Source organism: Hyaena hyaena, unplaced genomic scaffold, assembly GCF_003009895.1.
Source record: "Hyaena hyaena isolate Hyena2069 unplaced genomic scaffold, ASM300989v1 scaffold_157, whole genome shotgun sequence".
Taxonomy (NCBI): Eukaryota; Metazoa; Chordata; class Mammalia; order Carnivora; family Hyaenidae; genus Hyaena; species Hyaena hyaena.
Window position 1 is genome coordinate 193,121 of NW_024080789.1, and position 12,952 is coordinate 206,072.

General features: G+C 48.2%; 1 protein-coding gene across 1 annotated transcript; it reads left to right on the forward strand.

Annotated features, from left to right (window-relative positions):
- Positions 1 to 296: 296 nt before the first annotated feature.
- ATOX1 (antioxidant 1 copper chaperone) lies at positions 297 to 12,436 on the forward strand. Its single transcript, XM_039239491.1, has 5 exons — positions 297 to 327; positions 572 to 687; positions 6,775 to 6,850; positions 9,789 to 9,957; positions 12,298 to 12,436. The coding sequence occupies exons 1-4, from the start codon at positions 312 to 314 to the stop codon at positions 9,911 to 9,913; spliced, it is 333 nt and encodes a 110-aa protein (XP_039095422.1). The 5' UTR covers positions 297 to 311; the 3' UTR covers positions 9,914 to 9,957; positions 12,298 to 12,436.
- The last annotated feature ends 516 nt before the right edge of the window (positions 12,437 to 12,952 follow it).

Here is a 12,952-nt window from a genome sequence, read left to right on the forward strand (position 1 = left end):
TTGCTGTTCTCTCTGCCTCCCTCCTTTCCAAATAGCTCGTCTTCCTTCGTCAGATGAACGTGTTCTCTCCACCCTTGATTCAGGTTACTTCCCCCTGAAACCTACTGTGAGCCAGAACCCCTCTCCCGCGCCCCAAACGCACTCCAGTCTGAGGTCCTTTCTCTGCTCCCACGATACTGTCCCTTTAATACTGCGTTTTCATCGCCTGCTTCCTTGGCTCCCTATGAGGCCGTCTCTTTCACTACTGCATCTGGGATACCTAGCACAGGGCTGGCTCATGGATGGGACTCAACTCAATACCGAGTCAAGAAATGTTTGTCCTTTTAGGTAGGTGTGGGGTTTGTCGCGTTCACTGCTGGGTCCTTTTATTCCCAGCCCCTAATACGGGCCTGACACTGAGCAGGTGGTCTAAACGCGCCCTATAGGCGTTGCAGGTTGGCCCGGAGGGCGGCAGGCGAACGCGAAGTCCCCGGGCTCCGCCCGCGAAAAAGAGAAGGGGCGGCCAAGGGCCGTCCGGGGGCTCCCGGTCCGCGCGGCCGGGGGGCGGGGCCTAACTGTCGTCCGTGGCTAGGGGCGTGGCTTCTCGTGAGGGGCGGTGCTTCTCGGCACCCAGCCCCGGAAGCACAGCGGCACAGTAGCTCGGAGCCAGCCGGAGGCGTCGTTGCCACCGCCTCCGCCGTCATGCCGGTAAGTTCCTGCTCGCTCCCGCCCCGCGCAGACCCGGGCCCCCGGCTTGCGCCTCCGTTGCACCGCCGAACGGCCACACGTCGCTCTTCAAGGGCTCAGGCCGCAGCCGGAGCTATTGTCTCCCTTCTCACTCTCTTATCTACTCCCAGCTTCTGCGACCCTCCAGAAAATCCGATCCGAAAGGGGTTTTCTGTAGGAGTCAGGCTTCAGGACATCGGAGCTTCAGGAGGGCCTCCACGGGTTACAAGCCTTCCTTGCATGAATGGGAAAGCTGAGGCCCAGGGAAGGGCACAGTCGCTGAGCGGGTGGCGAGCTGGAACTGGGACGTCAAGTCCCTGCGTCTTCACCCTGTTTGTCCCTGTCTTCGGAGCTGGCCTGAAAGGGGGGATGGGGGAGGGAGAAAGATAGTGGGAGGAGGGGTAAAGTAGCTGTGGCCTCCGGGACGGGGCAGGTTTTCAGAGGTCCGCGGTTTTCTCCCCTTCCGCTGCCCACTCTGGCCGATTTTCAGTTCAGCGCTGAGTGGAGACCGTGCTTTTAACCTTTTTCACGGGTCACTTTCTGAACCTGAACCCCTATACGCCAGAGAGGTTAAGAGACCTGCTCGAAGTTGCCAGTTGCACAATGACAGAGTTTGGGAAGGAATGAGCCGGTCTTAGCCGCCTTTGAAGTTCACTCAGTCTTAAAGCACATACGTGGTTGCTCAAGGCCTCATTTTATAGATAAGAAATTATGGACTTTCACAGATAAAAAAGAAAAAGCCGGGTAACTTAGTCGGGTCTCGGAGGCGTTGGGTGGAGCCAGGATTAAGCCCCTTATCTTTAGTCTTCCTGTCTCTCCTGGCCTGATCACTTGGGAAGTGCCAGACAAAAGTGGTCACACCGGATTGAGAGTAAACTGTGATGTCAATTACATCCTGTAGATCCTGGTTGGGGTCATGTGACGTTTGGCAGTTTCCCCCAGGGTGCCTAGTTAATGGCTCTGCTTTAAGTGAATACGAAGAGGTGTCCCACAGATGCCCTGTGTCTTAGCAGCCTAGCTTTGGGGAGCTGACAGGTGAGCCAGAAGCTCCCTGGGCCAAGTCGCAAACATCTCAGGTGTCACTTCCCTGGGGTTTTGTCCGGTGCCTTGAGACAAATCCTCAAACAACACAAAGTATGAGCAAAGAACCTGACAGAATCCAGCCCTTCTACTTGAGCAGATCTGCCTGTGGCAATGTCAAGACCACAGGATTAATCCCCCTGGAACTGAGATAGTCCTGGTTTTTGTAGGAAGTGGCAGTGAAGGAAAGGCCAGCCTGGGAACCACTCTATTCTGTGTTCACTTCTGGGGATTTTGACAAGCAAAAGACCCTCCAGGGCGGATGATCAGAATGAAGAGGGCACTTGGCACCGAATCACGAGATGAGCAGCTGAAGGAAGGCAGTATTAGTCCAGGGGTCTAGTCCAGAGATCGTGGTCAAAACTGGGAAGGGCAGAGTGCATCACAGGAAAGGTTTCTCCAACAAAAGCTTGGAATCTCAGAAGCCTCTGAAAAATCTGTGCCCTCATCTGTCAACTGGGTGACCTCAGGCAAGCTGCTTTACCTTCTGTGCCTTGATTTCCACATCTGTAAAATGGGAATTAAAAACTGTGATCTCAAAGGACCATAGTTAGTATTACCTGGAAAAATACCAGGTAAATTACAAAATATGTAGCATAGCCACTGACATAGCTAGTTACCAAGAAACGATAGCTCTCATGTAGACGTCAGACAAGTAAGGTAGAACCTATAGGCAGGCAAGTGTTAACCCCATTTTAACAAGGGCCACATGGCTGAGAGTTTAGGCTTTGGAGGGATGTTTTCAGTCTAGGCCCTGCTACTCACTAGCTGTGTCATCTGAGTGAGTGACCTCATGTCTGAACTTAAGCTCCCTCTTCTGTCAAGAAGGGATAATAATGGCCATCTCCTGAGAACATTGTTGTGATTTAACACGGTAATGTACGCAGAGGGTTTCAGGTAATGCCTGACATGTAGTTTGCACTCAAATATTAATGTTAGTAAACTCCTTATCGACACTGTACTCAAAGACTGAATATCCTGGATATTCGAGAAAGAATTCCTTCTCTGGGAGGGCTGGACAATGTGACCCCACTGCATTCCTGCCGTTCCAGTTCTGAGATTCTATTAAGAAGTTGTACAGTTTACTAGACTTTTTCATTGATTTCAAGGACCCATCTTAGAGGTGATAGAGAGGCTCTGAGGGGCTTAGGCAATGGGGGTTGGGGGGATGGGGGTGGTGGCTGGCCTTGGACTTCTCTGTAAAGAGCAGATTATTCTGCTCATCAAGTAGATTTTTCTCCCACCCCCAAAATGACTTTTGCAACTCAGACTAGAGGAGAAGAGCACTGACTGATCCGTAGCATTTGCCGCGCAGAAGCTGCCTCCTGGCTTCTGACCTCTGTACTGTGGAGGCTGAAAGGGGACCTCTCTGTAGTCAGCAGCAGAAAACTGCCTGTGTTTGTTGACTTTAGGTTCTTGGGCAGCATAAACTTGTGCTTTTTCACAGGGTGTCCCACTCCCAGAGCTCCCGCTGAGAATCATGTTCACGGAGTGGCAGCTGGCAGTGTGTTGGCTGCTCCACAGATAAAACGTTCCTGGAGCCAGGAAGGCATGGGTTCACATCCCAGCCTCAGCGCAGACTCAGCCCCATCACCGTGGGCAGCTCGGTGAACCCCTGGGAACTTCAGTTTCCTCTCCAAGCTGAGTGAGGACTAACTTAAGATACCGTATAAAGAGCATTTGGCACATATGGGCACTCGATAGATTTAGGTATTATGTTGGTCTTGCAAACGTTTTAAGGCTTTGGATGGGTATTGATAAATACCCAATTGATAAATCGATTGTCTGTTGGTCATTCTAGAGCAGGAGTCAGCACACATTTTCTTAAAGGGCCAGGTAAATACGTCAAGTGCTTTAGGCTTCATGAACCATGTGGTCCATTATAACTACCATTCCAGTGTGAAAGCGAACCAATGAGCTTATCTGTGTTTCAGTAAACTTCCCAAGACCAGGTCACAGGCAGGCTGTAGTTCATCAGTTCACATTCCAGAACAGCACCTCAAACTGGGATGTGGGTAGAAATAAACTGGGTGTCTTTTTAATTTTTATTTATTTTTAGTTTTTAAGTAAAACCCAACGTGGGGCTCAAACTCGCCACCCCGAGATCAAGAGTCACATACTCTACCGACTGAGCCAGCCAGGCGCCCCCCTGGATGTCTTGTTAAAATGAGGATTCTGATTCAGGAGGCCTGCGGTGAGACCTAAGATCCTGCACTTTGCAAGCTCCCAGGTCGTGCTGATAGTGTTGGTCTGAGGACCACACATTAAAGAAATGGTTTTGGAACACTTGCTTCAAATTTTTATTTCCAGAATTTGTTGTCGTTGTTGTTGAATAGTCAGTCCTACAACAGGCTGAAGGAATGAGAGGGGTTTAACTAGAAGAAAAGAAAAACTAACCATTTTCTTTAAGGCAGACTTCGCAGATTTGGTCTCAATAAAATAGTTGAAAATCCAACTCCTAACTCTTGGTCTTAGTTTTCCCTGGACCCCATGGTGATAAGCCAGACCCAAAGATGTTCTGAGACTTGGAAAGAGCTTGAGAAGCCTTAGTCCAATTTTTAAAAATTTATTTATTTTTGAGAGAGAGAGAGAGCACAAGCAGGCGAGGGACAGAGAGAGAGAGGGAGACACAGAATCTGAAGCAGGCTCCAGGCTCTGAGCTGTCAGCACAGAGCCCAACACAGGGCTCAAACCCATGAACCACGAGATCATGACCTGAACTGAAGTTGGCGACTCAACCGACTGAGCCACCCAGGCACCCCCGTTAGTCTAATTTTTTTTGCAGGGGTGTGATCTTGCCTCCCGGTGTCTCCCCAGTGGGTTAAAAATGGAGAGCCCCAGGGCCCACCTCAGAGCCTCCGAGCTGACTGAGGCAGCTGCCTGCAGAGCTGCATGTCCTCAAGTCTCCAAGTGATTCCTGTGTGCACAGAGGTTGAGAGAACTTGAGTTGGCTAATACCTTGTTGGTATAAATAAGGCATTATATACCAGTAAGGCACAGGGATTTTTGCCTGAGGTCTTCCAGCAAGAAACACTGTTATGTCCAGGATTCTAACTGAGATAACAAATTCGAAATATTTTTAAATGCTCTATAAAAAATGTAGCCATTATTTTTTTTTTAAGTAAAAAAAGAGAGAGACATGGAACAAACTAATAATAATAATAATCCAACGGCTAATTTTTCACCCAGTGGAAACTACTAGTAGGGTCTAACCTCTTTACTTCATGTTTTAGTTATATGTTGTTCCTGAGTAATTACCTCAAGCCTGGGCAGTTTAAAACAATAAACGTTTGTTAATTCATAGTTTCTGAGAGTCAGGAAACTGGGAGCAGCTTGGTAGGGTGTTCCTGGCTCAGGGGCTCTGGTGAAGCTGTAGTGAAGATGTCAGCCCAGGCTGTACTCGTCTGAAGGAGCATCTGCTTCCAAGATGGCTCCCTCACATGGCTGCTGACTGGAGACTCAGTTCCTCAGCGTGAGCACCTCTCCATAGGGTAGCTTGAGGGTCTTTAAGATTTTGCAGCCAGAGGCACCTGAGGTAAGCCTCCCAACTCTTGATTTTAGCTCAGCTCATGGTTTCAAGGTAATGAGATTGAACCCCATGTTGGGCTCTGCGCTGTGTGTGGAGCCTGCTTGGGATTCTCTCTCCCTCTTTCTCTCTGTCTCTTCACATACACACACACACCCCACCCAAAATTAAAAAAAAAAAAAAAAAGATATCACAGCCATCTTCCTCCAGAGCGAGTGATCCCAGAGAGAGCGCAAGGAAGAAGCCACAATGTCTTTTATGACCTAGCCTCAGAAGTCACATATCATCACTTCAGCCATATCCTACTGGACGCACAGACCAACCCTGAGACATTGTAGAATGGGACTTCTCAAGGGCATAAATACTCAGGACGTGGAGATCACTGGGGCCATCTTGGATGCTGGCCAGAACACTTAAAATGTTCATCCCATTCGCTAACCTGGAGAGGGACTTTTATCCCCATTTTGCAGATGTAGAAACCAAGGCAAGAGGAGTTAAGTAACTTAGTCATATAGCTTGTAAGTGCCAGACCTGAGAACTAAAACTTGTCTTATTTCCAGAGATTTAAAAATAAAGAATGTATTGGTATAAGTAATCCTTGCCTAGAAGCAAAGGAAGGACCCAGAGACCCTCAACTAACCGTGTCAATCATCCATTCACTCAGCTCAAGACCTCCTCTGTGCCAGGAACTCTTCAAGTATTGGATTCGCAGTAAACTGAACAAAGCTTGCTTTCATGCACTTAGTTTGTTAGATATCCTGGGGACTATAGGATGTTGTGCCCATGTGAAGAGTCCAGGAGTCTGGGTTCCCTTCCTGGCCTGGCCTCCAACTCACTGGGAACCCAGGCAAATTCCTTCCCTTCCCAGGACTCAGGCGCCATCTCTGACAGTGAGGCACGTGTATGAGAACAGTGATCTCTCAGTGTCAGAACAGCAGGGATGCTTATTAACCATAATAGATGCCCCAGCCCAGAACTGGTTGAACAGAACTAGTAGTCTTTGCTAGTTCCCAGGGGATTCTAATGCAGTAGGTGATCTTCTGATGCATAAATAAGACCACCAGATCAGCACTGCTCCAAGCATGTGGACCCATATCAGGGTCCGATATCAGAGTTATCGATGCCTTGAAACGACCCCATAGCTCAAGAATCAAGATTTTGAAGGAAAGACTAGAAGCCAGCATTTTAACCTAGGTTCTCAGGTGATTCTACTCATCGTGTGCTAGACACTTCTAAAGGATTATCTCATTTAATACAACAACTTGTAAGATGGAGAAACCCTTCCTTACTCCACTTTACAGTTTACTAGAGTGGGGCTCAGAAACAGGCTACCGGGGAGTCTGATGACAGCCAGATCTTGCCCTCTCTGCCCTTTGTCTTGGTCTCTGAGTGGGCCTGCGTGCTGCTGGGGTATCTGGGTCACTCTGCACGACTTGGCTCATGGTCTCCTTTGTTTGTTTTAGAAACACGAGTTCTCTGTGGACATGACCTGTGAAGGCTGCTCCAATGCAGTCAGTCGGGTGCTCAACAAGCTAGGAGGTGAGTGAGTGGCCCTCTGTTAGGAGTGAGGTGGGGGACTGATGCATGTATATCATTTTCAGGTGCATGCAGGCCTGGAGCAGAAGCTTGAGTTTAAGCTGATAGTAACAGTAAAACTAAATGGAGTAAGTACTTAGCATGTGTCAAATATTCTGCTTAGTGGCTTCTGTGAATCGAGTCATCTATTCCTCACCACAACCATTTAGCTTCTTGGACTATCTCCGTTATAAATAGGAGGAACAGAAGTTCAGAGAGGTTAGGCAATGTGCCTGAGATCACACAGTAAGTGTCAGGGCTGGGATTTGGCCACGCAATCTAGCTTAGAGTCCTGGCAGAACTTCAGTGTGATAACTTTTGATGTGATACATTTGAGTGTCATTTTCTATGAACATTTTTTAAATCGTTATATTTAAAAAAATAAACTTTGACTCAAATTGTGAGCAGAACTCCTAAAGCACCCCTTTTGGACATATTTAGAAAACGATTATTTTCAGGGTGCCTAGGTGGCTCAGTCAGTTAAGCATCCAACTGGCTCAGGTCATGATCTCATGGTTCATGAGTTCAAGCCCCACATCAGGCTCTGTGTTGAGAGCTCAGAGCCTGGAGCCTGCTTCGGATTCTGTGTCTCCCTGTCTCTCTCTCTGCCCTTCCCCTGCTCATGCTCTGTCTCTCAAAAAATAAGTAAACATTAAAAAAAATGGTTATTCTCATCCAGCCTCCTCAGTTCTCAACTGAGGCCCAGAGAGGCCCATGAGGCAATGAATTTTTTTTTTTATATAAGATTTGCATTTTCAAAGCCCAGTTTTCAGAAGGCTTCCACATGGATGTGCTCTCACGAGCACTTGGAGCGTTTCTTCTGAGCTGTCCTTTCCATCTGTGGAATGGGGATGTGGATACCAGTGCCCAGGAGGGGAAGCAACTTGCCCAAAGTGAGTCAGTGGCTGGTTTCTAGTCCCGTAAACTGGTATCTATGAGTCTGAAGCAGTGGTGGAACCTGGCTGCTGACTTGCCATGTGACTGTGGCCTCTTCTCCCCGGGGGCCCTGAGTTTCCCTCGCTGTGGTGTGGGCATGCCAGTCTGTGTCAGCTTTCGCCGTGGATATTGTAAGAATGCAGCTGTGCTCGGAAGCCCCTCTGATACCAGGCGGCCCACTCTGGATGAAGTGAGGGCAGGTCCATTTCACTCTTGAGACCCGATCTGGAATCTGGGCTGCAGGGGAATACAGAGATTCTTCTAGCTCTACGAGCCCATCAAAATATTTATTCCAAGGAGGAGAGACACACTTGTGAATCAAAAGACAAAAATCCAGTGTGTAGCAAGGACACATTGAATTTTTTTCCCTCCCTTGGTATCCATTACTTACAAATGCAGACATTATGATAAAATCCTGTGCCTGGTTGGCTCTGTTGGTTAAGCTCCCAACCTCGGCTCAGGTCATGGTCTTACAGTTTGTGGGTTTGAGCCCCGCATTGGGCTGTGTGCTGACAGCTCAGAGCCTGAGCCTGCTTCAGTTTCTGTGTTTCCCTCTCTCTCTGCCCCTCCCCTGCTCACGCTCTGTCTCTCTCTTTCTATCGAAAATAAATAAGCATTAAAAAAAAAATCCAGGGCCATGGGCTTTTTAAGGCTCTCTGAGCATCTCCCTTTGAACTGGGACAGGTTTCTCCTCATTTTTCACTACTGTCCCCTCCTGGGTGGCCTCCTGAGGCGGGTGAGAAGGGTTTTTCTGAATTGGGGCCTCAGGTGAATAGTGCTAGGCCTGAGGATTCACAGGGTAATGGCATATGTGAACTGAAGAGACCATAGGGGCTGGCCACCCCCAATTCCTTCATGTACAGATGGGGAGACTGAGGCCTATGATGGGCAGGACCTGCCTGTGGTCATTCAAGTCAATAACGACGCCAGGCCTAGAACCTACCAAGGGCTTTCCCTCTGCACTGTGTTGTCTCAACAAAACACATTATAGGCCCTCCTCCCGTGTAGTGCTCTGCGGACGAGGGGGCGTGGCTTGAAATTGGCATCGCCCTTTTGGAGGGTGGTTTTACGATACCAACATTTAACATGCGCCAGTCTGTTGCCCCAGACTGTAAATTCCAGTCTGTAAATTCATGGTATAGAAATATTTTGACAAGCTTTGTAACTGCAGCCATTGAGTGATAATAGTGGGAAACTGAAAGCAGTAACGGCAGTGTCCCTCAGCAGGGGATCGAGTGGGTGTGTGGCCCCTCGTCACTATGGAATGCAGTGCAGCTGTTAAAAAATGAGGTCAGTCTGTATATACTAAGAGGGCAAGATATACCAGACGTCGGAAAGTGAAATATAGCGAGACCTCTTTATGCAGTACGATGCCCTTTGGGGGAACTTTTTTTCCTTTGTCTGCAGGAAAGCCTGGGTAGATGCCATGCTGTCTGTAGTAACTTCCAGAGGTAGGAGATAGTGAGGAGCCTCACACTCTAGTTTTATTCAGGAACGTTTGCCTTTTTTTAAATGGTGTATCTGCATTATTATTATTATTATTTTTATTTATTTTGAGAGGGTGAGGAGGGGCAGAGAGAGAGGGTGCGAGAATCCCAAGCAGGTTCTGCTCTGCCAGCTCAGAGCCCGAAACAGGGCTCGGTCTCATGATCCGTGAGATTATGACCTGAGCCAAAATCAAGAGTTGGACACTTAACCGACTGAGCCACCCATGTGCCCTGGCTTTTACATTTTTAAGGGATTGTAAAAGCAGTAAACACAGAGAAGAATATGCAGCCGAGTCTACGTGGCCCCCAAATGCCTAAAACATGTGCTCTGGCCCTTTATCGGAAGAGTCTGCCGACATCTGCTATGGAGGAAAGGCGACAGTGATTGTGAATAAGAATTTTGTAGCCTGAACTCTTTCTTGCTCTGACTGGGATGGTCTCTGCTTCCTCCCCACAACCCAAATTCCCTCTTCCTGCAGGAGTTGAGTTTGACATTGACCTACCCAACAAGAAGGTTTGCATCAACTCTGAGCACACTGTGGACCTTCTGCTGGAGACCTTGCAAAAAACAGGAAAAGCTGTTTCCTACCTCGGCCCCAAGTAGTGAGGGCCTGGACCCCTGGGCCCAAGATGGACCAAAGGGGGCAGGTGGGTGAGGTCCCTTGTACAAAATACTTCATTATCTAATGCAAATCATAAGTTCTGGGAATCCTTAACAGCCTCCCTAGAGCACACGGAGCACTGGGTTATGTGTGTCTCCCAGGGTCCCTTTTAGGACTTGGGAAGTGCATCTCGTGACCGGTAGAGTTTAAGTAGAGGGCATATCCTGAGTAATGCTTTGATAAACTGTCCCATCCGAGAGGACACTTGTGCTCCTGTGCGCTGACCAGGTAAGTTAATGCAACGTGGTTTCTCTTCCCACTCGGAACCGCTATCAGCTTCCTGAGCATGCCCTCTGCCTGGCTGAGTGCAAAAACAATCCTCAGGTCAAAGCTGGATGTCCCCTTTAATTTTACACAATCCAGAGGGGCACGTAAGTGGCACTGTGCCAGAACCGTTCACTGTGGAACCAGGAAACGGACCTTACTTATGGGCCGACGCTGCTTCCTTGTGCCCAGCCATGGCCTCAGAATCCTCTGCAGCGCAGCCCTCCCTAGCTGTCACTGCCCAGGTGCAGCGCCTTTGATGTTTCAGTCACAGTGATTGCCACGTCCCTGATGTGGGTCAGTGCTCTCAGTGCCACTGAGAAACGTAAGGCCTGGAGAGGGGACGTGACGTGATCACAGCCACACACAGGCGAGTAGCAGAGGCAGGATGAGAGGCATGCCAAATCAGAGAAGTTATTTTTTAATAGAAGTTATGTTTTATTTGAAAGAGAGAGAGAGCGAGAGAGCATGTGAGCGCACAGGGCTGGGGGCAGAGAGAAAGAGAGAGAGACAGAGAGAATCTTAAGCAGGCTCCACCTTTCAGGACAGAGCCCAATGATGAGTGGCTCAAATTCATGAGCTGTGAGATCATGACCTGAGCTGAAACCAAGAGTCAAATGTGCAGTGGGACTGAGCCACCCAGGTGCTGCTAAAGTGTGCCATTTAGTGGCATCCACTGCGTTCGGGATGTTTGCAAGTCTCTGGTTTCAAAGCTTTATCACCCCAGAAAAACCCCCCAAACTCATTAAGTTGTCACTCTACATGGTCCCTCTCCCAGCCCCTGGGAACCCCAAATCTGCATTCTGCATCTGTGGATTTGCCTATTCGGAATAGAATATGAAGGGTGCCTGGGTGGCTCAGTCAGTTGGGTGTTTGTTTGTCATTTGGTTTCGGCCCCAGATCATGATCTTGTGGATGGTGAGTTCGAGCCCACCACCAGGCTCTGTACTGGGAGTGCAGAGCCTGCCTGGGATCCTCTCCTTTCCCTGCCCCTCTGGTTTGCACACTCTCTCAAAATAAATAAATAAACTTAAAAAAAAAAAATAAAAGGGAATCAGAATTTCAATTAGTGTAATATTGTCAGGATTCATTTGAGCTGTAGCATGTATCAGTACTTTATTCCTTTCTATGGCTGAATAATTGAATAATTCTCATAGTTTTAAATTAATTTATTTATCTTTGCTTGCTTTATTATGGAAGTTTTAAATGTATGAGTAGGAAAATAAATCCCTATGTACCCATCACCCAGAACCAACTATAAGTCATTACAGTCATTGTCTCATCTATGCTCTCCTCCCCACCCCCCACTTTGGAGCAAATTCTAGATAGCGGCTAATTTTATCGGGGCATATATCAGGAAGCACATGTAATTTGGAAAGGCTCCTGCAGACTCAGATGCACGTCAGTTGGTGAGAATCACCCATCAAGTGAGCTTTACCCCACACATCCCGTCAGCATTTGCCTCTGTCCGTTTTAAGAGGCTTTCCAGTGAGGGATTTGAAGCCAGGTTTGGGAATCAGAGAGAGCATTTCTTAAACAATTTGTTCTGTTTATTTTTGAGAGAGAGAGAGAGTAGGGGGAGGGGCAGAGAGAGCGAGAAAGAGAAAGAATCTGAAGCAGGCTCCAGGCTCTGAGCTGTCAGCACAGAGTAAGATGCAGGGGTCGAACCCACAAACCGTGAGATCATGACTTGAGCTAAAATTGGATGCTCAACCGACAGAGTCACCCAGGCGCCCCAGCATTTTTTGGTTATGAAGTCACCTTGACTATCTGTTCTTTGGCAGATTTGTTTGCTTGTGATTTTGTTCATTGCCTTCTCAATGTGAACCGAAAAAGGACAGAGAGTCCATCCCAGCAGCCCGGGAAGTTCCCCAGAAGAAGGCCTCGGTGGTGATTGGCTGAGTCAGATTAATGGGTTCCAGCCAACCGGGAATAACAGGCTTGGTGGGCGTGGTGTGCCCCTCCCATAGCTGCCTCTTAGCGAACCTCTACTGCTTTTGCAATGCCACCATATGCACAGCAGATGGCACTCTTGCTCCACCAAATTTCTCATCTCTTCCAGGCGTCTGATCCTCTCCTGCCTTGCGGACAGACCAGGGGCCTGGCAGTCCTTCTCAGCAATGGGAGTTCCCACAGAGACCCTCACCTGCCCTGCTCCTCCCTAGCTTCCCTGCAATAAAATCGAGCCGCATTGGTTGGAAGTGTTGTTTCTTGCAATGTCTGCATGTTGCTTCCTCACGTGCTGTGAAAAGGTAATGACAGTACTTACTTGGGTTGGAGTCCTAAGAACTCCCACAGAGAGCAAGAGGCCTGGCAGATGCTGATTCTTTGCTCTGTGATCTTTGGCAAGTCACTTCCCCTCTCTGGGCTTCACTTTTCCTCATCTATAAAATGAAGATGTTGGACCAGTTTGGTGATACCCTTTGTTTTCAATATTTTGAAAGACTTGTGTCTCTCCTCAAGTGCATTGCATTTCAGGGATGTTAAGTATTAACCAGTAGTTAGAATAGTGGGTAGAGGCTCGAAGACAAACTGCCTGGGATAGAGTCCAAGCTCCAGTACCTCTCAGCTGGACTACTTAAACTTCTGGCATAAAGTGTAATAATCTGCTACAAATGGTGGGTGTGTGGATTAAAAGGGGTGACAGGTGTACATCACCTCAAGTAGCGCTCACCAGTTAGACAGTAAACTGTTTGTTTTGAGAGAGAGAACAAGCA